Source organism: Pelodiscus sinensis, chromosome 6, assembly GCF_052426305.1.
Source record: "Pelodiscus sinensis isolate ZL-2025 chromosome 6, ASM5242630v1, whole genome shotgun sequence".
Taxonomy (NCBI): Eukaryota; Metazoa; Chordata; order Testudines; family Trionychidae; genus Pelodiscus; species Pelodiscus sinensis.
The window spans coordinates 51,915,773-51,941,252 of NC_143057.1; the positions used below are offsets into that span (position 1 = coordinate 51,915,773).

General features: G+C 43.7%; 1 protein-coding gene across 1 annotated transcript in view; it reads left to right on the forward strand.

Annotated features, from left to right (window-relative positions):
* The window catches only part of FBN2 (fibrillin 2), a 279,412-nt gene that overhangs the window by 81,627 nt on the left and 172,305 nt on the right, over positions 1–25,480 (forward strand). Inside the window, exon 8 of the mRNA XM_006131867.3 lies at positions 23,573–23,698. Within this exon, the coding sequence (XP_006131929.3) occupies positions 23,573–23,698 (126 nt within the window). The remainder of the gene's footprint in view (positions 1–23,572; positions 23,699–25,480) is intronic.

Here is a 25,480-nt window from a genome sequence, read left to right on the forward strand (position 1 = left end):
GACACTTGCTGACCAGACTCCCAGACACGAATGGACAAAAACCCTGGGGGTCCCGGACTGTCTACTGAAGATGATATTTGGGGATGATATAGAGGCGTATCTCCTATTGTTTGAAAGAATCGATCTGCAAGAAGCATGACGATAGGAACAGTGGGCCAGCATACTTGCCCCTTTTCTCTGTGGAGAGAGATCTGCCTGTTGTGGTAGCAACTAAATTCCCCCAGCTGAAGAAAGAAATCCTGGCCCATGAAGGGGTGACAGCAGCGCTATAGGTTCAGAAGTTCCATTAGTGGAAGTACCAGGAGAGTAAGGCTCTGAAGTCTAAGGTTTTTGATCTGATACACCTCACTTGGAAATGGCTACACCCCAAGGCACACACCTCAAAGGAATTTCTGGAGATACTGGTCATTGACCAGTTCATGTGGAAACTACTGCTAGAGCCTCATGCTTGGGTAGGCCAGAATGATCCAACCATCTATGACAAAATGGTTGTGTTGGCAAAGAGAGAATTGATGGCTCAGGAGTTAATCCACTTATCTAGAGAAGGCCCCATGTATAAGGTAGGCCATCAAGCCAACCTTGGGAGTTCAGGTATCCAAATGCCCAAGGAACCCTAGATGGAAAAAGAGGAGGGCCAAAAACTAGCTGGGAACCCAGAAGAATGGCAATGATTTGTAAAATGCCTTAAACCCCCAGACAGGAGAAGCACCCATAAATGTTATGGGTGTGGGGAGTTGAGCCACATAGCGAGAGGCTATGTGGAGGGCCACAGCAGGACTCTAAGGCAAACACTATCTGCCTAGAAATGCAGGACCCCCAAGGCAAGGCCAGAGCTCTACCACAGTAGATAGGAACAGATTGAAATATATTTCAACATTTATATTTTAAAAGTAATCATATTTTAATTTCAATTCAATATATTGCAGGTGCAAATGAGAACATTTATCATTGTGGAGATTTGGAGGTAGGAAAAGCATATAGGAAAAAATTAATAGTGCCTATTAGAGCAAAGGAAGAAAACAATCAAGTTGGGAACCCAGCAACTGAGGAACACACAGTTAATGGCACGCTCCTGTAAAAAGTTAGGCTTATGTGACTTGCCCACCATGTACACGAATTCTGTGACAGAGATAGGGATAGAATCCAGATCTCCAGGGCAGCATACAGATATCTTAACCATGAGGCTATTGTTTCTCGTCCTACAGTCCCCTGTCACATTTACTAAAGGCCTCCCAAATTCTGCAACTAGAAGAAAGGTCCTATAGACAACTCTCTCTCAAAACTCTCATTCATCCCCAGAGCAAATCCATTCTGTCCTCCTTTCGAATATCGTGTACAATGCTATATTTCTTTGTCAAAGTTGAACGTCCAAGCTCTCCACCAGTGAACAGCGTTGCTGGTTAGATTGTGGATATCCTCCATTGAGCCAGTGAATTTTCGTGTTGGACATTCGCAACAATGTGATGCATAGTTTACGGATTGCCACAATCACAAAGTGGAGATGGCAATAAATTCCACTTATGCAGTAGATAACAGCACCTGTCCTAACCAGTCCTAAGCCAGTTTAGGGGACACCACAGTACTTGATTGTATGCTCTCCTTCCAATGCCATCCGGAACAAACAAAGGAGAAACTAAAACCAAGGATTAACCTTCTAAGAAAACTTGTTGCAACCAGCTGGGGAGCTGGATCATGCATCTTAAGGTCCTCAGAAATAGCCCTGGTGTATTCTGTTGCTGAATATTGCTCTCCTCTATGGTCAGAAAGCGCCCACACAAAACTAGTTGACACTCAACAGAATAGCGCCATGTGAGTGATAATGGAAATTTTAAAGCCCAGTGCCATAGAATGGTTACCACCGCTGGCAAACATTGCCCCACCAAGTAATCATTGACAGGAGCAGGAATACAGATTATACCAACATATCACCTGCAGCAGCCAACCTCTTCCCATCCAGAAATACCTTGATTGCGTCTAAAATCCTATAAGCCTCCCTGTCAGTGAACAAAGAAAGTCTCGGCCAATGTCAAGGAACTATGATGAGCTGAATGGCAGCAAGTAGAGGTCCCAAATAAATATCTTGTGTCGGATCCCACCACTGAGCAGAAAGGCTTCGATCTTCCCCGGAATCCATTCTGTGACCATGTCCTACTGCATATGCATAAGGAAAGGAGTGAAATAAAGTTGCACGTGCAACTTTAATTTTGGCATTTTCTATGTGTTGAGTGGTTGACTTTAAAATCTTAATAATGTGTCTTTAATATAATACGTTCTGTGCAATTTCTTCAGTTGGAAAAAAAACCCTGAAAAAATAGTTCTGTTTTGTGGCAACGTTCATACCAGTATGGGTCATCAGCAGGATTGGTATCTTTAGATACATTACACCCCAACCTTTTGGGGCTGCCGGGCACCCGGGGGCAGGGCCACTCACATGCTGGGCACCCGGTGGTGTGGCTGTTCGCACGCCTGGGGGCAGGGCCACTCATACGCTGCATGTCCGGAGCTGGCGCCACCCATGCGCCGCACGCCCGGGGCTGCGCCACAACTGTGCTGCACGCCCGGGGGGTGGGGCCGCTCCGACGCCTCACACCCAGGGCTGGAACAGCCCATGTCCCGTGCACCCAGGGGCGGGGCTGCCACTGTCCATGCGCTGCGTGCCTGGAGCCGGTGCCTGTGCCACACGCCCAGGAGCTGGTAGTGCCCATGCGCCGCACGCCTGATGGCGGGGCTGCCCATGTGCTGATTGCTTGGGGCTGGCGCCGCCCCTATGCCGCATGCCCAGGGCCGGCACAGACCTCACGCCGCGCACCCAGGGGTGGGACCACCTAACCGCCGCGCACCCAGGGCCGGCACTGACCATGTGCTGCTCACCTGGGGCCAGCACCACCCATGCGCCCAGGGCCTGGCACCGCCCATGCGCAGCATGCCCGGGGGCAGGGCCAGCCCCAATCACTCGGCGGGCGCACAGAAATGGCCTGGCGGGTGCCATGGCGCCTGTGGGCACTGCATTGGGAACCACTGCATTACACAAATCTCTGCCTTGAGCTAATGGAATAATTGATAGCAGTAAAAGGTTGTTGCCCTCCGTATGGACCATCACTAATAACACAGAAAAACAATTCAGAGATTTTCACAGCAGAAGAATGGTGAAACTCAGAAATATTGTGTTCCATTCCAAACTCTGAGCGGTGATGGGCACAGACTCTTTTGTCCATTTGTCTAAGCTTGACCCCTGCTGCTCTGTCCTCGCCGATTTGCCCTTGCCCAGTCCTCAGTCCATCTGACATTCTCTTATCCATTCAGTCACAGTCTCCTTGCACAACTACTCTTCTTCCATTTTGTAGTTAGCTCTTTGAGTGCTTGCTCATGTCCATTCCTCATTAGGCATGTGTGTGCCTTATGCCCCATTGCAGGAAATTGTTCCCTCAGTGATAGCCATTGGACTGGTTCTAGTGCCTTCTGGTCCATGCACTTATGTGCTGGATTAAGAGGTGCTTCCAGCCATGTCTTTTCTCAGTTCATACTTACCGTCCATGATGTTTGCTGGAATGTCTCCTCTTGCTTGGGCAAGGTGCCCATTAATGTTCTTTTTCTTCTCTGTTTTGTAGTTTTTACTGGTGTGTACATATTATAAATAGTATTTGTATAAATAGTACCCATTCCATTTATCAGTAAGGGCTTCCTGTGCCCCTGGGGCTGGGCATGCCCTTGTGCTTCCTGTGGGAAACCTATTTCCATAAGCAACCCACACTCCAGTTGAATGAGGTCCGTGGGAGAATTTCACATGAAAGACTGCTGGCAAATTTGTCAGGACTTTAAGCCTGGCCCAAAGAAGGACAGCGTGATCAGAGGTAAGGCTATTTTAATGGCAACTGCTCTTAGACTGATTTCAGAACCAAGCTGCTCACATTTGGCACTGAGCACTTCGGCTTCAGTGCAAAAAACTCTCCTGGCACCACACATATCCTGCCACTACCCTCTGTCTCCAGAGCTGAGGAAGAAGCATAAAAAGTGGTGTAATGATAGCAGGTGCTCACCAGTGCCAAAAAAAGGCAAGCAGGGAAAAGGCAGTGGAATGTAACATGCATCGGGTCACTTCTCCTGCCCCTGTCCCATAGCAGCACTGTTTACTCCACTGAGATTGTTGATTTTGGTTGGGACTTCCTACCAATGCCAAGAGGTCATCATAGCACCAGTAGGAATGTGATGCCTTCAACATCAGAGGCCTTCATTGCAATTAGAAATTTACTGTTGCTCCCAGTCCCACCAACCCCATTAAGCCAGCTCTGTTGACCTCGAGCAAGAGGGAACATGATGCTCTGAATTTCTTCCTGGCACTAGGCCCTCTGCTACCCCTGGAGAGAATAAGTATCTTCTCTCCTCTGTGCGATCATCCCTGGTCTTCCACTGGTTGGAGGCACAGAGAGGTTCTACTTCCCTGTGGTTCCCTGGAGAGGATTCTTCATCTGTGTCTGATGCAGAGCCCTATGTTCAGCTTAAGAGCCATCATTACTCATTCCACATGCCACTGGATGTTGGTTCATGTCTCCTGACTGGTACTTGGCCAGGAGTACAGTGACCCATGCAGGGCCTTTCTGGTTTCCCCCAGGTCACCTAAGCTTTCCATAACTGTTCTAATGGATGTAGTGTATGTGCCCGTTCTACAACTTTACCCTTCAACCCCTCCAACACTTCTGTTGACGCTGATTAGCAAGAAGAATTGATACCATGGAAAGAAGAAAATCTCTGGTCATGGTGCACATGGTATGCACACACCTAACATGGAATGGATGTGAGCAATACACCTTGAACAACAGTTGTGGACCGGTTAGTAACCATTTCTTTTCTCTCTCAACATCGCCCGTCCCAGTCTTACCAGACTCATTGCCTTCTCTCCTGTACTAGTTCCTGTTCCCTCTGTGTTTGAATTAGATGTCTCCCTCCTCCACATTGACTGGATGTCAGCAGAGAAGGGTCATTGAGAGCACAGGAGAAGCAAGCTCCCTACTTTCAGTTCTGGTGCCCAGCCCCACTCTGTACATGGCAGTTGAGAGAAACTCTCTGTGAGAAATTTCTTTTGAGACCCTGCAATCTTCAACTTGAAGCATATTCTATCACTGTGCACCCCTGACTGTTCTGAGGACAAATACCTATTCTTAAGACTTTCTCCACTCAGATCTCTATCTCTAATCTCTATCTATTAGCGGTGTCCACTGGTTTTAGTTTAAACTAGACAATGAATTCATAATATGTATGCATCTCTTTAACTATCAATCAGAATATTATGATTTATTTGCTTTTTGTACTAATACATTTAGGATTAGATTGAATTCTATTCCCATGTTATGGCACCTTGTCACTGGCAATTGAAGATGCAGAGGAAGTGCAAACAGCTCATTCTTGACCAACAGTAAAGAACAAGTTTAAAAAAAGAATAAATATGTAATAATGTCTGAGATCACATTTTAAAGATAATGTGTGAAACGGTTATTTTGTTGTATGCTGTGCTTACTGTAACAGATGTGAAACACTGAAACCTATTTGTCAAGAGTTTTGCTTGAGGGAGGAGTACAATGTGGCTATGAAATGGAAAACATTTGGGGGTTGCTTTAGATTCACAATCCAAATGTTAGTGAAACCATATTGCAAACTTATCGCAGAAGTAAAGAATTAAAGTAAGTTAATAAGCTCACAGAAGATAACCTCTTGCAAATTGGGTGATAAGTGTTCACTGAAAAATAGTATTGTCTTCTTCTTTAGTTTAACAGAACGGAGTAAAACAAAGCCAAAAAAATTTCATTATGACAAACAGTAAAAGGAAACCAGATTATGTTCCATTGTAATGCTTAATCTACTTTTGTTGCGTTTTTGCATGCAAGTCTGATCACTTGCTTGGTTTTTTTTCCCTGATGTTTCAGAAGGAAATGCTACTTTAAAATGACCTGTTCATTGTGGCATGGGGTTGAATTTTATTAGTGTTCTGGATGCCAGTGTATACAAATACTTACATGAGTTTATATTGGCTGATTGTAGGTCAGAAATCTGAATATATAATGTTTGTGCCTAGCATCAAATAAAGTATACTGATGCCAACAGGAGAACTCATTCAAGGATATTCCTGCTTCTAAAGAGGGTAATTAAAATGTGCTGTCCGAAGCTCTTTTTAATAACTTAAAGCTATTCAACGATTCTCCCAGATAATCTTCACAAAGACTAACGCATGAACTAGGTACAACCAGCAAAGAATGTTCCCTTTACTGTCTGCAGTGTTTGGGGAAATTCTGGCCCATGGGCTGGATCTGGCTCTCTGCCTAATTTATTCTGGCCTGTGGCAAGGCTCCATGAAGTGGGACAGAAGCCCTGAGCCTCAGCCACATTTTGGGGGCTGGAGCAGCAAGCATTGGATTGATTATGGAGATCTGGGAAGTTCTGCATGCTGCCCTCAACTGCCCTCCCAGCTCCCATTGGCCAGGAACTGCAGGTAGTGGGAGCTGTAGAAGTGGCATCTGCAGGCAAGGGTAGCATACAAAGCCACCTGCCCCCCAAGGGGTCACGGGGACATGCTGGCCACTTCTGAATCCAGGAGCTGATGGAAATGAGCCTTCTCCCATACCCTAACTCTCTCCCAGACCCCACATCCTAACCCCTTGCTCCAGCCTTGAGCACCCTCCCACACTCCACATCTCCAGCTTAACCTCCTGCCCTGAGTCCCTGCCCACACTCCAACAATTTGGAGCAGCTGTAGCTCATACTCAGTTCTTTCTAATCTCCTATGGCTGTAAGATGGAATCCACATGGTCAATGTTCTTTGCTTACAAAGTTACTAGTTTTCAACTTTGAAGTTTCACTAGTTAAATTGTAGGGTTTTCTTTGATTATTTAATATTTCACTGTTAAAATCATTGTAACAGGAGCATTTGGAGGACCAGTCAATCTTGTGATTTGATTATTTAACTTCTTGCCCACTGCTTCTCTGGAGAAGCTGGCTGGATGACTGATACAGAGAGAAGTTACAGTAGGAAGCCCATGAAGCTAACATATAGAGCCAAATGGAAGAGATTCTCTATGTGAGCAATGCAGTGTTAGCTTTCACCAGTAATAGCCCCAATACACACTATAATATCTACTCCTACTGGAAGAAAACCAGACTTTCCCTTAGTTCAGTTTGGGTGCATCACCAGTGATATTCTTTAATAATCTTCCTCTTCAATGATACATTGATTTCTCACAATCTTGAGTGTTGAGATTTTTCAGAGGTCTTCCACATATGTTTCCACCAATTTGAGAGCTGCTTCTTCATGAGACCTTAGTCTGGTTTTCTTGGTATTGGTGAGTTCCCCATTTGAAGTTATGGTTACATACTATGTCTATGGGTACATCTAGACTACATGCCTCTGTCGCCAGAGGCATGTAGATTAGGCTACCAGACATAGGAAAATGAAACGGCGATTTAAATAATCTCCGCTTCATTTAAATTTACATGGCTGCCACGCTGAGCCGACAAACAGCTGATCAGGTATGAGATATACCTGAGTGGTCGACAAATGCCTTTGATGTCGACCCCCGCGCGTCCAGACTATCGCGCTGAGCCGACAAACAACTGATTAGCTGTTTGTTGGCTTGGCGCGGCAGCCATGTAAATTTAAATGAAGCGGCAATTATTTAAATCGCCGCTTCATTTTCCTATGTCTGGTAGCCTAATCTACATGCCTCTGGCGACAGAGGCATGTAGTCTAGACGTACCCTTAGTCTCTGCCATCTTTTGATGAAACTGCCTTTCTGGTGATCCTCACATCTGTTAGATGGATAGGAAAGATTGATGCTTTCACAGCAAGCCCATCATATGCACAGTCGCTGTCAGGCTTCACCCTACATTTCTGCAAAAGGTGATCTTAGACTTCATCATCGATATTCACCTCTTGGTATTCACCTCTTGTTTTCTTTCTCCAAAACACATCCCTCTACAAAAGGAGAAATTAATTCTGAACATTGGGTGTTATGAGGACAGTAACCTTTTATTTGTAACAGGATCGTGACTCATAGCCCCAGAGCCTCCTGCTGGTCACAAGAGATGTGATAGTATAAACAGTTAACCAGTGATGCTGGGCTCATCATTTAACTTTCACGGTTACACGGTGTGGGGAGCTGGCTTTTAAACCAGCCCCTCATGTGCACCAGCTGCCGGGGAGCTGCTTCTGCACTGGCTGCTGGGGAGTCGGCTCTCTGTGAACACTCATGACTTCCCCCACCCAACCCTCACATAAACTTCTGACATGGAGGCAACAGCGCAGGGTGGCAGAGGGCTCTCCGGGAGTGGGGCGGGAGTGCACTGGCTGCCAGCCCTGCTCCCAGTGGCTATCGAATAGTCGTGTAACCGATAAGAATTCATGCGGTTATACAACGATCCTGTTACCAGATATCTAACATCTCTACTACAGCATCCTCTTCAGGACACTGACCTCTGGGAGTTTCCACTACTCTGGTTTCGTGTCCCACTTCTGAGGGTATCAGCAGTCTTCAGTTTTGTATCACCATGGCCAACTGAAGTGTCAGTCTAGGCCCTCACCTCAGGGGCTAGCCACAGTTTACATAGGCCACCCTCCTGGTAACAAAGTGTGGTGTAAGAGGAGGACTCAGGCCCACCTACCACTGAGTCATGACCCAGTGACCTTCTGGTGGCAACCTTGTCCTACCCTCCTCCTCTTCTCCTTCCTGTTTCCTGGGCCACTTCCCCTGTGACCCTTGCACCTTTCTGGCCATTGTGTTAAGGTCTAGAGCCTCTCTCTGCAGCCTGCCTAACACTACTTTCTCTAAGGTGCCTCCTGGGAACTAGTCTTGCACCCTCCTTGGTCAGGATTCAATTGCTCTCTGTTTTGCTGAGCAGCTCCTTATATAGAACCTCCCCCAGCAAGATGCCCTCTCAGTGGCTCCTTCTAAGCTCCTCTCTGGTTGACCAGAGCCCTGCACAGGCTACCTCCATCCAGCTTTAATTCATTCTGGACAGATTGGGGCAGCTGCCCCACTACAGACACAACCGAACCATTCAGATGTGCACCCAGACTTTCTTTGACGTTTGCTGAAAGGATTAAGTGTCAACTGGTTTCCTTGTGGAGGCTGAGTAGAACTTGGGCTGTATTTAGACTTTCTATATACCTTTGCCAAGAATGAGTCACTTGGACAGGTCAGCACTAACACCAGCCATGCCTAGGAGACTTCTGCAGCCTGTCTAATGAAGGCCCTCATATCAGAATGATGAAGAGCAGAAATGGAGAGTTCAGTCCTCACATTTTTCTCTGGTGCAAACTTCCATGCCAAATGGGAGTTTTAGTAGGGCAGTCCTCTTTAAGTGGGCCTCCTCTTACTCTTCTCCTAACACCAGAATAACTGCCTGCTTATAGCCAAGAGTGGAAATTGCTTGAAGAAGAAATAACCATTAAGTACCTTCCTGTAAATATACTCTTGAAACTGTCCACACAGATTTTATGTCCGGCCCTATATTTCTGTTGACCAGGGTCCTTCACCGGGCACCTTTATTGAAGAAACTGTGTGTGTGTGTGTGTGAGAGAGAGAGAGAGAGTGGAGGGTTGTGTGCTGGCTTGGCCACAGGAAGTAAAAAGGACAGAGTTGTGCAAGGCGTGGGTGTAATCCCAACAGACACTCAAAAGAATCTGATCTCACACACATGGTGTGCATGTGAACCAAGAGTGGAATCTGTGTGGACAACGTATCTCAGAGAACCATAGTTTGCTGAAGGGAAAGTAATCATTGTTTCCTGGCACCTGACATCTGGTAAAATAGAATGCACATAACAAAAAGCTATATACATTAAGTTATTGTAATATGAACGTTATAAAGAGAGTTAATATTTCCGTTAAGAAATTGCTTGAGGCAGAGTAGCTTACTGGTCTGGTATACATGTTTTGATACAGAAACAATAAGCTAAGCAAGGTCACTTTTTCTTTTTGGTTCAGTAAAAGGTATCACATAATCCTGTCTCCAGTTCCCGTGCACAAGAATTGATACAGGCGCACATATTTTTTTTATACAGTTGAAATTTATAGCTGACAGACTTTGTTTTCAGCTGAGTAAAAGAATCACCAGGGGGTAAGGAAATAGTTTAATAAAATCTCCTATATGCAGTCAAGTCAGTCTTGGGAATGATTTTAGTTACCAGAGTCACAGCATCGCTTTAGCCTGTGTTTTCAGATTGAAGCACACAATTTTTGTTTTTCATTTCCTGCAAAGGCATTGCAAGATCTTAATTTAACATGTTGATTTATACTGGGCCAAGACTTGAGGTCTTTATTCTGGGAAAGATCATCCCCATCTTGAAATCTCCTTTTATGTAGCTTCACTCTCCCCATCATCATCTACCAAGATGGAAAAGGGAAAGGGGAGCGGCTTATCTGCTCTGTCCCCAAGTAGGCACTGCTCTATGACTGGGCATGGTACCAGGGAATCGCTGTCTGAAGCATCCCTGATGGGGAGGAGAGACTGATGCAGAAGAAAAGCTATTATCTTTCTAAATAAGCTCTGTGGGGGGGTGGGGAAGGTGTATGAAGAGTATATTCACTATACGCCATTCTGGCTTGGGTATAAATAGTATTGGTAGTGTGGCCCTGCTTGGGTGAGTAGAGTACACCCTGAACCCTGTGGATATCATAGAATACTAGGACTGGAAGGGACCTCGAGAGGTCATAGAGTCCAGTCCCCTGCCCTCATGGCAGGACCAAATACTGTCTAGACCATCCCTGATAGACATTTATCTAACCTACTCTTAAATATCTCCAGAGATGGAGATTCCACAACCTCCCTGGGCAATTTATTACAGTATTTGACTACCCTGACAGTTAGGAACTTTTTCCTAATGTCCAACCTAAACCTCCCTTGCTGCAGTTTAAGCCCATTACTTCTTGTTCTATCCTCAGAGGACAAGATGAACAAGTTTTCTCCCTCCTTAGGAAACCCTTTTAGATGCCTGAAAACGGCTGTCATGCCCCCCTTTAATCTTCTTTTCTAAACTAAACTAACCCAATTCTTTCAGCCTTCCTTCATAGGTCATGTTCTCTAGACCTTTAATCATTCTTGTTGCTCTTTTCTGGACCCTCTCTAATTTCTCCACATCTTTCTTGAAATGCAGTGCCCCGAACTGGACACAATACTCCAACTGAGGCCTAACCAGCGCAGAGTAGAGCGGATGACTTCTCGTGTTTTGCTCACAGCACACCTGTTAATGCATCCCAGAATCATGTTTGCTTTTTTTTGCAACAGCATCACACTGCTGATTCATACTCAGCTTGTGGTCCACTATAAACCCTAGATCCCTTTCTGCCGTACTCCTTCCTAGACAGTCGCTTCCCATTCTGTATGTGTGAAACTGATTGTTCCTTCCTAAGTGGAGCACTTTACATTGGTCTTTAAACTTCATCCTGTTTACGTCAGATCATTTCTCCAATTTGTCCAGATCATTTTGAATTATGACCCTATCCTCCAGATCAGTTGCAACCCCTCCCAGCTTGGTATCATCTGCAAACTTAGTAAGCGTACTTGTATACCAATATCTAAATTGTTTATGAAGATATTGAACAGAGCCGGTCCCAAAACAGACCCCTGCAGAACCCCGCTTGTTATACCTTTCCAGCAGGTTTGTGAACCAGTAATAACTACTCTCTGAGTACGATTATCCAGCCAGCTATGCACCCACCTTATAGTAGCCCCATCTTAAGTTGTATTTGCCTAGTTTATTGATAAGAATATCATGCGAGACCGTATCAAATGCCTTACTAAAGATGAGGTATACCACATCCACCACTTCTCCCTTACCCACGAGATTCATTATCCTATCAAAGAAAGCTATCAGATTGGTTTGACATGATTTGTTCTTTACAAATCCATGCTGGCTGTTCTCTATCACCTTGCCACCTTCCAAGTGTTTACAGATGATTTCCTTAATTACTTGCTCCATTATCTTCCCTGGCACAGAAGATAAACTAACTGGTCTGTAGTTTCCTGGGTTGTTCTTATTTCCCTTTTTATAAATGGGCACTATATTTGCCGTTTTCTAGTCTTCTGGAATCTAGTCTTCTGGAATCCATCCATGATTTTCCAAAGATGATAGTTAGAGGCTCAGATGCCTGGCGCGGACGCGGGTCCCCCCGCGCGTCCTCCCACCCCGCCCCCAGAGCGTCCCCGCCGTGTGCGGCTCCTCTATCAGCTCCTTGAGTATTCTAGGATGCATTTAATCAGGCCCTGGTGACTTGCAGGCATCTAACTTTTCTAGGTGATTTTTAACTTGTTCTTTTTTTATTTTATCTTCTAAACTTTCCCTCTTCTCACTAGCAAAGAAGACCGAAACAAAGAAGTCATTAAGCATCTCTGCCATTTCCAAGTTTCCTGTTCCTGTTTCTCCTTCCTCACTGACCAGTGGGCCTACCTGTCCTTGGTCTTCCTCTTGCTTCTAATGTATTTATAAAAAGTCTTCTTGTTTCCCTTTATTCCCGTAGATAGTTTTTGCTCATTTTGTGCCTTTGCCCTCCTAATCTTGCCCCTGCATTCCTGTGTTGTTTGCCTATATTCATCCTTTGTAATTTGTCCTACTTTCCATTTTTTATATGACTCCTTTTTTATTTTTACATCATGCAAGATCTCGTGGTTAAGCCAAGGTGGTCTTTTGCCATATTTTCTATCTTTTCGACGCAGTGGAATAGCTTCCTTTTGGGCCCTTAATAATGTCCCTTTGAAAAACTGCCAACTCTCCTCGGCTGTTTTTTCCCTCTGTCTTGATTCCCATGGGATCTATTCATCCAAGCGGTGCCTCCTTAACCTCCAATCTCTGTTGCTTTTTTAAAAATTCTTCAGGTGGGGAAAGGCACAGTCAGCTCCTCATTGCTTGCACCTTTCCCTACCTGGGGTAGAGCAGCTGGGGTGCTGCCGGGTTGGTCCTGGGGGGACCTACCCGGCAGCGCCCCAGCTTTTCTGTTCCAGGCTCCAGATTCAGCCGCTGTTGAAACTGATCAGGCTGATTCCAGGAAGCTGGGGGCAGAGCAACTCTGCCTCAGGCTTCCTGTAGTCAGCCCCTGGTCAGTTTCAGCAGCAGCGGCTGAATCTGGAGCCAGTTTCGAGTTACGTACAAATTCAACTTAAGAACAAACCTATAGTCCCTATCTTGTACGTAACCTGGGGACTGCCTGTAAATTGCTTCAGTGAGCATCTGACTGAGTAAAAACAGAATGCCCACTCTTACATAGAAGATTCCACCTGAAGTTAGTGGAACTGGTCATGTAAGTATTTGGAGGTTTGGGCCATAGGGAAGGACATCTGGAACTGGCCCTATGTGAGGAAATGTCTGTGAAGAAAAATTGTGTATAGAAGGAGGATTCAGTTAATAGAGGGTCCATTATTTTAATGTGACTTTTTATTTAAAGTATTATACAAAACTGATCTCACTGCTGAGTATTCCACCAACTCCCTTCCCCTCCCTCAGTACAGAAGGCCAGATCAAACATTATTTGCCAACTTAAAAGGGCCAAACCTACAGTTCTTACCCAGGCAAAACTCCAGTTTTCAATGGGAGTGGTGGGAATGTAAAATTAACTATCCAGACCTTTTTAAAAATAGTAAGTTCTTCTTTGAGGAATGTCTCTGTGGGTGCTCCACCTTAGGTGTTTGGGCGCCGCTGCACATTTAGTTGGAGATTTTTGGTAGCAGTGCCCTCCAATGGGCTACGTGCAGCAACAATCCCCTCCTTCACTGCCACCACCGGCATTGGTCGAAACCACTGTGCTCTCCAACAAAAATTGTGTTTTTCCTAGTATTCCGGTAGTGTAGTGTAGCATAGATACCTGTTACTCATAGTTAATAGTTAAAAACAGCTAGTGTTTGTTTTTTTTAAAAAAAGTGTTTTGCTTCTCTTTTCACTTGTTAAGGCTATATTTTGCCTTAGCAATCCTTCCTCCCTGGGATGCCTGGTTCCCCAGGTTTCAAATGCTGCCTGTTCTGCAGGCTCTCCATTCCTGTTTTGGATGGGCACTCACAGTGCATCTGGTGCTTGGGCAAGGCACATGCCACAGCTCAGTGCCTGTATTCCAAGCAGTTGACTACCTGGGTGTGGAAAGCCAGGAAACTACAACTGAGGTTGATCTCCCTGGAGTACAGCAAGGTCAGCCTCAAACCTGGAGCATTCCACACCACTTCAGCAGCCCTCCCCAGTGGCCAGGTCCGAGAAAGAGGTCCCATCTGCCTTTATTGTCTGAGACTCTTCCATAGATCTGTCCAGTAAGAGGTCTCATTCTGCAAGCAAGGGTAACTGCCCCTCAGAAAAATGGGGACAAACACCTAAAATTTCCCCTGCATCGACCCAGTCTAGTGCACCAGACAGAAAGGCACCAGGACCGTCAACATCTCACATTTCCCGAACGTGTAAGGACCTCACAAGGGCAGCTGACAGAGCACTGGACAAGCCTAAGTCAAAGTTGACACCACCGGCACCGCCTGCCTCTTCCTTGGCACTCAAGAAGGCCATGTCAAAAACACCTTACAAATATGTTCCTATGGCACCAAAAAAGCCTAAGTCGCATGCCGCACGATCATTAGCCATGCCGTCTCTGATACCGAGGAAACAGAAACAACCACTGCCTGCTATTCAGCTGGTACAGTTGGCAAAGTGAATCTGATCTATGGGAAGCCCTGAACTTCAATTTCTCCCTTCCCTTCCCCTCACCCTGTGAGGTTGTGGCACTAGAGGAGTGAGATGTCTCAGTTGAGGCCACATCAATGAGCATTGAGGGGTTTTGGAGGAGTTTTTTTGCTTCTCACTTGTGTGGTCCCCAACTGATTTTTTTTTTTTTTTTTTTTTTTGTGGGTCAGAGATCGCAGACCCAAAAAGGATTCCCCACCTCTCTCATAAATAAAGAAAACATTGAAACCTTTTGTGTTGGACATAATATTTTACTTAGTTTATCAACATTCATTTTAAATAAACATGAGAGAGTTCAAATGCTTAATCTCTTTCATAATTTAAATTAAACTGTTCTTACTAGCTGCAGCTGGTTCAGAAAATAAGGTCTCAATACCCAGCATGGTAGTTCTCAGCCCTGCCCCTTCTGCCTGTGGCCACTTCTGAAATTTGTGAAGTGCGTGCCCCCCTCCCCTCAAAATTATTGCCCACTCCTGCTCTGGACAGTCATCCCTCCTGGGGTAATCACTTTGGACACACTTTCCTAGATGCTGTGCATAGTAATCTGTAAGCAAACTTCCGGCCTCCATCATGGGTACTGCTTCTTAGTCACCTAAGGTGGAGCACCCACAGGGACACTCCTCGAAGAAGTAGTAATTACCTTGTGCTTTGGACTTGCTTTGGACTCCCCTTTGCTTTGGACTTACTGATTTCACCTTCCGGGGCGGAGAAGGAACTTAGGGGACAGTTGCTGCACGTGCTTAGGGGTGACACTGCGCATGCCATCTGCTTCACACGTGCAGCCCACCAGAGGGCACTGCTACCAAAAATCTCCAACTAGGCGCACAGCGGCACCCGAACACCTTTAAGGTAGAACACCCACAGGGACAACTGTCTTGAAGAACGTCCATTACTGCACAAGGTGAGTAACCCTCTCTTACACCTAAGAGTGTGAGATTTCAGATTATCTGCTATATTCTTTGAACTTTATGCATTCGTGTGCACTTTTTCTTTTTAAAATTTTATCTTGCATCAATAATTGGAATAAATAGGAGTATTCATATCATGCCTTTTCTATCTTAATCTATATTTCCATCAGCTGTGTTGAGCACTAAATCCATTTATTGCTTTGCTAGCCTATTTATTACTTTGCACTACTTTCCTATATTTCTTTTCTGAAAGATCAGTAAAAGATCTACATTGTATTTATATAGTGTTTTGGAAGGCCAAAGCTAGCAGTTCTTATTGAAGTAGAACTCTTATTAAAGTAAATGGGAGTTTTCCTTGAGTCAGGGTTACAGGGCATACACAACAGATAACTACTAGTTTTTATATTCAGCTATCTGTCTGTACCTACATTTTATACATACATACTCTTTAGGGGGATTTTGTCCATAACATTTATGTAGCACATGATTCTAATAGTTCTTATTTATTTTATAGTTTTTTTCATAGTATCTGAGTAGCCCATAAACATTTACAAATTTATTCTCACAACAGACATGTATAGAAGAATTATCATCATCATCCTTGTTTTACAGGAAGAGAAACAGGCAGAGAAACAATAAGTGACTTGCCCATAGGGACATGGAAAGTCTGTGGCAGAGCTAGGATATCCCGAGTGCCAGTCTGTTACTGTAACTAGATAAAAACCTTCCATATATCTTTGGTATAATCTTATTGGGGCTAAAACTGTGTTTATTTTGAAACTTGCACTCTTTCACAGATAAATTCTGTATACCCTTTCTATGGGTGCTCACCAAGAAGGAAGGGGCCGAATGTGGAAATTCTCCCCAATGCTTGCCTGGTGTTCAACATCAGTGGTGGGCAAAATGACCCTATTTGCACTTAAGAAAATGTTGTGCCCTAATTACACCCTTGAAGGAGTGTATCATTTTGTACTCTCCCAATACACTAGGATCCTGTAAGAGGCAGAATGCCACTGGTGCTCTTCCCCCTGCTCTTGTGTGGTATGGCTCTACACCACCCACACTGCAAGGCCAGGCTTAAATGCCATAGTCTAACTCTTGATGAAATCTGATACCAAAATCTAAACAGTCTTTTAAAGAATAAAGTTCTACTTCTATTTTTCCTTCCTTGTATAACATACCAGTTCATTACACTGTGTGTGTTAAATTCAAACTTGACACTACATTAGACAAGGTTAGAATATAGCTAAAACATTTCCACAGCAGCTTTTTTCAGTGTTCAGACATTTCTGATACACTTTTCTGGTGTATTTGCCAAGATATTCATCATATCCTGCCTACTGTAAGCTTTACAGTAAAAAAAAAAGTCATGAATTCTGGATGACAAGTGGCCAGGCTGTTTGCTTTGGCAGAGAGTTATCCTATTAATACCTGCAGCTGGGATGTTTGCTCCATGAATTTTGCACAGCTCTTAATGGAGTTTGCTCAGTTTTATCATCTTAGGTGCAACATCAGATGGGCAGGAACTCATACCTTAGGTCTGTTTCGTATTTATGGCAATGCCCTCTTTTACAAATAAAGGTGCGTATCCCCGAAGGGACTTAATTTATGCTTGTTTTATCGTGATTTGTGCAGCTCCTCCAGCCAACCAGTTTACTTGTCTTTCTGATATAAAATCTCAAAATTTCCAGTCAGTGCTAACTGAGATCTAGTTATGGGTATGTCAGTGCACAAGAATAGAGGGGGAAAGAGTTTAGCTCAGAAACTAGTCGCTAGAAAAAACATTTACATTTACTGAAGGTAAAAATGTGTTATGGGTCTCTAGTGAAGGAAATCAACCTGGGAATTTTCTGCAAGAACTCCTGGTATATTGTTTGATCAGGAGGGTAGGGTTGTCCCTACCCTGTGGAAAAGGTTGCAGGACACATTCTCCAAAACATAGTAGAATTCTTCAGGGAATTGCAAGAGGCCACATAGAAGTCCTCCTCAGCTCCTTGGCATTCTACAGCATACCCACCACTGAAAAGATAATACAGCCCTAGAGTGAAAACTTTTATAGGGAATCTGCGTGAGACCAAGTGAGCAGAATGATGTGCAACTCTTTGCCTCCAGCTCTTGCCCTGGCTTCCCCAGTCTTTACTCACTCTTTGCAGACTGGCAAAGCAGAGCATCCTGCGTGGTCTCTGAGCAGGGAGGCGATAAAGCAGAAATCTCTGGCCAATCCTCTTCTATTCTCCAGGGCAACTTCCTCATTACCTAGACGGAAACTGAGTCTCAAGCTGTAGTTAGAATTACAATAAAGGGTACAAAATTGCATAGCCTTTTACAGCCTATACAGTATTTAATTGTGCGCGCACGCACACACACACACACACACACACACACACACACACACACACACACACACACACACACACACCAATTTTGTAAGTAGCTAGTGCGGCCTATTAAATTAGCAGCAACCTGCCTATGCAAAATAAAGTTAAAATGAATAAGAAACTCTTAGGTTTCAGTGGACAGCTGTTATTTTTAGATAGCAACATTATACATATAATTCAAGATATTTCATTCAATTTCTCTGTGTCATAGATCTTTCATTCCTAATCAGCAAAAGATAAAAGCTTCCTGTCCAAGATGGCTGCACAGTTAACGGTATCTGTGAATGATGCTAGACAGTGCTGGATAGGGAAGTCTTATATCTATTTGTAGAACCAGCACAGAAACAAATATGGACTGTGTAATTTTCCTCACAGCATACTGCCATTGTGCTGGAACCCTTATGTGGAGGGAGTATGTAAAGACTTGAGAAAGTAGAGAGCTTCCTTGTGCATGCAATTTGTGACCTCTCTGCTGAAACTGCCATCACAAGAAGAAGTCTATTCAGAAAACATGAAAAAGACCCTTTTCGATGATTTGTCCTTGCCAGTTTTCCTTTCTATCCATATTTGTAGCATGATGCCTTATTTTTGGTTTCTCGAAAGAGAATGATCACGCTTGTTTTTTAATCAGTTATCAGTAGTGATGGAAATGCACTGTATGGAAGATTGGAAGGCAAGGCATGCAAGAGGTTTCAGTTCTGCTATGATTTAAACACATGGTTTCATTTCATTGGATTAAATAGGATGGTAACCCATTTGCCACATCATATATTTGGTTATAACATCGTAAATTCATGCAAGATTTTGTAGCTCTCCTTAGAGAATTACTTAGTTTAAATTTATACCACCATTTGGGATTCTGAAATCTCTGTGGTGGTTAGCTATGATGTCACAAGTGGAACTTTTATTTTCTTAGAACGTTTTGATCTGGCAAAATGTTTTTTTTTATAAAAGGTCTAAATCCCTACAAAGTGTGGATACCATGTGTATTATAAGATGCCAGTTGAAACTTTCCTCTGTAGGAAATGTGTTAAAATAAAAGGCAATATTAAAGTATTTGTATATAAAATCCAATTTAAAAACAAGAAGGGAAAACATGTTTAATAATCTTCTTTGTTCTTAGTGTTCTTTCAAAGATTGAAGAATCTTCCAAAAGTTCCAAAAACTTTTTGGCAAATATTTTGAACTATACACTAAATGGATTAGAATTCATTATTTTATTTATTTATTTATTTAGTCGTTAATAAAAATGTATGTAGCTGTTTTTGCTCTATAGTCCCTCAGTATGTTGGGTCCTATCCAAAGACAAAAGATGATGCAATCTCTGCCCGGAAGAAGTTACAAGATAGCTCTGTACTGTTTGTTTCCTTATTGGTATAATAAAAGCCTCAGAAATGACGTGATTTGCAACAAAAATTCCAGTTAACTGCTACTAGCATAGAAAGCATAAGCAAAAAAGTATTAAAAATATTTGGTCCAATTGTGTCAACTCCTCCCTCCCCATTTTCTGCATGGAGATGGGGTGAGAGGAAGCAGCTGAGCCTTGGGAGTAGAAAGATTGTTCCCCTCTCTGTCCTACGAAGTTCCATACAGAAAATCTGTAAAGCACAAGGGTATGTTTGTTTCTCAGTTGCAAAGTGCAGTAAAACTCTGGTTGTTCGGCATCCAGTGGTCCGGCACTCCCGATAGTCTGGCACCAACTGGAACCCGGAAGTGCTCTGGCCAGCTGGACAACTGGAGCTCCTCGGCCCCCAGCTTCCCCAAGTCCGCCGCTGGTCAGTTTCAGTAGCGGCAGACTTGGGGAAGCCCGGGGCAGAGCAGCTGGGGTGCTGCTGGGTTGGTCCTGCAGCACCGCCCCTCACCTGAGCGACGCTGCAGGACCAACCTGGCAGCACCCCAGCTGCTCTGGCCCCAGCTTCCTCAAGTCCGCCACTGCTGGAACTGACCAGCGGCGGGCTTGAGGAAGCCGGGGGTAGAGCAGCTGGAGTGCTGTCCACGCTGCACAGTTCCCTGCTGACCTCCCCCCCGACCCTTCTGGTATTCCAGCATATCCAATAATCAGGCACCTCCTGGGTCCCAAAGGTGCCAGATTATTGGACGTTTACTGTACTTATATTTATAATAGGTTTTCTCACTTGTGAAGTAATGGATGTTCGTTAAAATCTGATTTTTTGACTGTAGAAAATAATTGCCACAAGTAAGGAAGGCGGGAAAATGTATTCAGCAGATTTATTATTCTACATTCTGTGGTGAGTCCTTTAAGGCAATATTTGAAGTAACCGTTGAAAAGATTATATTTTTTCACTTCCTTTAATTAATATTCATAGCGTAAACATGCTATAAAGGTCACAATGCTGAAAGTTATAAAGTATCTGGATACTTTGGTGGCGGAGCATATATAGTTGTAAGGAGATGTGCCTTGCAGAAAAAAGTTACTTAAAAATCCCCTGAAAGTTTTACAGTGTTTAATTGGTTCCCTTGCTGTACAAATGTAGTGCAGTTTTCATAAGTTCAGTAGAGCTATGCATTTTCCTTTCCAGATGTGATATTATACCCTCTGGATCAGTGGCGCTCAGTCTTTCCAGACTAGTGTACCTCTTTCAGGAATCTGAATTATGTAACCCCAAGTTTCATCTCACTTAAAAATCACTTGCTTACAAAATCAGACATAAAAAATACAAAGATGTCACTGTGCACTCTCACTGAAAAATTGCTTATGTTCTCAGTTTTACCATACAATTATATTACAAATTGACTGGAATATAAATATTGTACTTAATTTCAATGTATGGCATATAGAGCAGTATAAACGAATCATTGTATTAAATTTTAGTTACTACTAACTTCACTGGTGCTTTTTATGTAGGCTATTATAGAATGAGGCAATTATCTAGTTGAGTTGAGGTATCTCTTGCAAGACTTCTGCATACCCCAGGGGTAGGCATACCCATGGTTGAGAAACATTGCTCTAGATCCATATTCATGCATAGAAGATTCCTTTTGCATCTTTGTCTAGTGTCCTGTCATCCTTGTGACTTTATTCCCACCCTCCCTTCATCCCACAAACAGTCTTCATTGATCCTGTGTCTGTACAGTGGTGAGATTGAGAATTGGATAGAGTGGGGGGAGATGAAATGCAGATTGTTCACTCATTGGGCCCCTAAATGAGTTTTCCTAGAGGAGAATGCACAGCCCAGGACTATATTCTTTTTTTCATGTTAATCTCCCACCCCCCTTCCCCCAGCCTTCCTCCATATCCTGGGTCAGCTTTGACTAAGGAACCAGAGGTACTCCTTCGGTCAGAGCCAGTGCAGAGGCAACATGGGTTATCTCTGAGATGTGCCATGTTTGGGGCTGAGTCCCATGACTTTCTCTAGGATGAGTGAAAATCCCAAGTCCTGAAGGGACTGTATTGGGGACTTCTGCAACGTAGAAGTATCCTTCTTAGCGTCTTCTGTTATGCTTTGAGAGAGAAATGATCAGGGCCCAAAATCTTGAAAGCTTGGCTTTTTTTTTTTTTTTTTTTTGGTTTGTTTTATGGGGTAAAACTCTCTTCATGTCACTTTTGCGACCAAGAACTTAAATGCTGCCTGAGCCAAAAACACCAGCGTTTTCCAGGCTTCGGGTGGTGCAAAACCCACAAAGTTTCATATGCTTTCAACTGGAAAATATAACTCAGCCCAAGTTTGTTGGAAACTTGGCCCAAGCTTGCTCCGAATTCATCCCAGGTTTCACGTGAGCCAGGTTTCAAGTTTATTACAAAACCTGAAACATGGCAACTTTAATTTGGCTGCATGTTATACTAAGAGAGTTACTCAGAGCTCTAATAAACAGCTCACCATAAAAAAAATAGCATGGAACTAGAATTACAAAACAACAAAAAACAAAACCACTACCACTATCATAGCTATTGAAAAAACTGTTATGTTAAGGTTGCAAAGAGAAACACTCAAAACTTAGGAAATGCCTGGTATCTGAAACTGTCCCCTTATTACCTATGCATTATGGTCTACCTTTACTTATCTGATCCCATAGTATTGAGTCAGATTGTCTCCTCCCCCTCTCTGTGTGGGCACCAATGTGAGTAACATTGAAAACATGAGTGAGTGTGTTGGATCAGAGCCAGTTCAGAGGCAATATGGGTGATATCTGAGATGTGCCATGTCTTTCTCTAGGATGAGTGAAAATCCCAAGTCCTGAAGGGACTGTATTGGGAACTAGTCCCTAGCTGCACATGCTCTCATTTCTGATACCCAGCGCCACATCACTCTACAGTAGGGGTTCTCAAACTTTGTGATACCATGACTTCCTAAAATGCTAACTGAATTTGTGTGGACCCCTCACACCTTCACACTTTCTCCCTACTTCTCATCAGACTCCTTGCCCTCCTGGGGTTCCTTCCTGGCATTTGCGGTCCTCAACACCCTTCCCCCCTGCAGGCTCCTTCCCCGTCTTTCTTTTCTGTGCCTCTTTTCTGCTCTGCGTCCCTTTGGTTGGTTGCTCTTCCCTTCTCCAATGTCTCCTCTGCCTCCTTCTCTGACCCCCACATACCCTTATTTACCTCCAGGTTCTCTGCCCTGACCCAATCCCCCAGCCCACTGCCTGAGGGACCCTGCCCTCTCCCAGCTGGGGAAGCGTTTGATCACCCGACAACTGTGCCCCAGCCGGCACCAGCCTCACTCTCCCACCGCCTTGCCGCCTCCTGCAGCTGAGCCTTGCTCCTGGAGTCCCACGGTCTCAGCCACGCTGCGCAGCTTGCCAGTGGCTGCCTTCTGCTAACCTGCCGCTCTTCATGGCCCCGGGGAGAGGGGTCACAAGTGAAAAACCCAATCCAGCTGCGACCCCTCCGTGGGTCGCAACCCACAGTTTGAGAAACACTGCTCTACAGGTTTTTGCTCTGGTCAGAACTTGTTCCATTGACTTGGTGGTATCTCAGATCACGTGGGTTTACATGCAAAACTAAGTGTTGAGATGAGACTTCTGCTGTCAGTTGGACTGATTGCATAAAGATTAGTTTTATGAAAGGATGCACAAAACTTGAGTCCATACTTCTAAAGACTACAGTATAATTTCTTCAAAATACTTGAGGCTCTTAAAACATCACAAAAGCAGTTGGCTCTGGCTAGCTGAGAATTTTCACAGCACGAAGGAGCACTTAGAAGGTCCAGAGCCCTATTCTGCTTGCCCACATTAAGTCCCAGAGCGGTAGGAATGTTTGGGGTACAGCTGAATGGTGTTGCATCTCTGCTATGCTCGATTGTTTTATGGTCTCAAAGCGACCACAGCTGGCTGATGTAAGTTAGAACAGCATGCAGACTGCATTAACATACTTTAGGATTTAGGATGATACCGAACTGGAACATTAAAGGAAAGTCAGCACTGTGTGATCAGCCAGCTTTAAACAGACCACCAGCAAGTGCTGTGCAAACCACAAATGCTCTATCCACCACAATTTCTGAACCTCTGCAATACATTGTTGAATTTGAGCTGTATGCTAATTGAATGTAATGCCCTTCATTTAAAAATCTCTTCTTTGAAAAGTATTTTATGCAAGTATTTTGTTAACTAGTTGCTTCTTCTTTCTATGAATAGATATCGATGAGTGCAGCATTATTCCAGGAATCTGTGAAGGTGGCGAATGTTCTAATACAGTGGGAAGTTATTTCTGCATTTGTCCACGTGGCTATGTCACATCTACAGATGGCTCCCGCTGCATTGGTAAGTGCACTCTTCTGTAGACTCTTGGGGTATTCTCAAGGCAGACTTTGGCCACTACTGTAGTTTATAAGCAGGGGGTGGTGGGGCTGCTATCTGAAGCTCTCTGGATCACCATCCTCTAATGGGAATTTTTTCCAAAGGATCTCCACTCTATACAGATACAATGGCTTTTCTGCCACAAATTCTAAGTCTTTTAACAGTGTCCCGCTGTGTAGTCCTATTTAGAGTGCCATTGCAGAGCACCATCTGAAAAACTGGAGATTCTGCATAGTCTCTCTTACAGTCTAGTTCAGTAGAAATATGATTTGAGTGTTATACAGTTATATTTCCAGTTCTGTGCATCTGTGGCTGGGAGCAGGATTAGATTCTTAGATAAGAGATAATAAGCCATAGGTGTGCGGATGGACATTAAAAATTAGAATCACACACAAATGCTGCTTCTGCTGAAGTCAAAGGCAAAACTTATTTTAATTTCAAAGGAGCAAGTTTGTATCCTTGTTTAATACTTCGTTTGCCTTGCATAGGCATGCTTTACCTTCTGAATGCCAGTGTTAGAAGGGTGCTCATGTAAACTTACAAGACATCTACAGGAAATGAAATGAATTCCTATTTCATTTGGCTTGAGTGGCCTTTTTCCATTTGTAAGAGTAAAACAAAGATCAAATATCAGTAGGTTAGAACTTTTTGGATCTGACTTCTCAAAAATCTGTTTCTGTCCTTTTAAAAATATGTATTTGTTTTTAGATGTGGTAATGTGTGTCATGGATCTTTTCACTATGTTTGTTTTACAGCTGCATGTATGCCAAGGGTATGGTTTTAAATGTAATGCTGACTTGGCTGAAATTACCCTGTGCAATAAACCATTAGTTGCTAACCTACCATCTTGTCACTTGTAATGTAATTTCTTGAGGTGGTTGTGACATTAAGAAGTAGAGTAGAAGTTACATTCTACGGCTCAGATCCAGTAAACACATACGCGTGCTCATAACTTTGTGTTGAGTTGTCCAATGACGGGTAAAACGTCTTGCGCACTCAAGTGTTTGAAGGATTGGGGGGATATAATTTGCTTGCAGTATCCTAGTGCAAAGTAAGTTAAAGGCAGACTCATAGCCTATTTTATTAATTTAGATGGAATCGATAGACCTAACAAGTCAAAGGTATAAACTTTACTCTGTCACTGTCCAGCATTAAACAAAGTTTGGGCTTTGATATACAGAAACATCACTCTACTGATTACTTAGAGTCCTCAGCCTACTGTACTAGCAAATACACCCTTACAGAATCTTTTAAAACTTTTATTAAAGATACAGAAAAGATGGGGGGAAAAAACAGTTTACGCATTTGAAATATAAAGCAATAAGCATGGCTTTCATTTTAAAACATCCCTTGTTTTCCTTCCTGTTACCTGGAGAGAATTTTTGGAAGTGTTCTTTGTATGATAGTCTCTGAGGTGGTGGTAACTGTCCTGTTGGGGAAAACCAAACCAGTTAGTTGAGCTGGGCTGGAGGGGTTGTTGCTGTTACCAATAAAGTCCAAACCCATTTCCTAGAGGACCAAACATGACAGAGAGAGAGAGAAAACAAAACCAGTGACTTAAAAATATGCAGATTGTTCTCGTGTTTACTTTCACATGTAATCTTCCTGCTGGAAGAGCACAGGCACAGTATACTCTCTTCTTAGCTACTCTAAGACCAGGCAAATTTATGCAAACATTGGGAATTGTTTTTATCTGCCTCTCTGGATGCACTCTTATAGTAGCAGTCTTGCAAAATATAGTCGTGG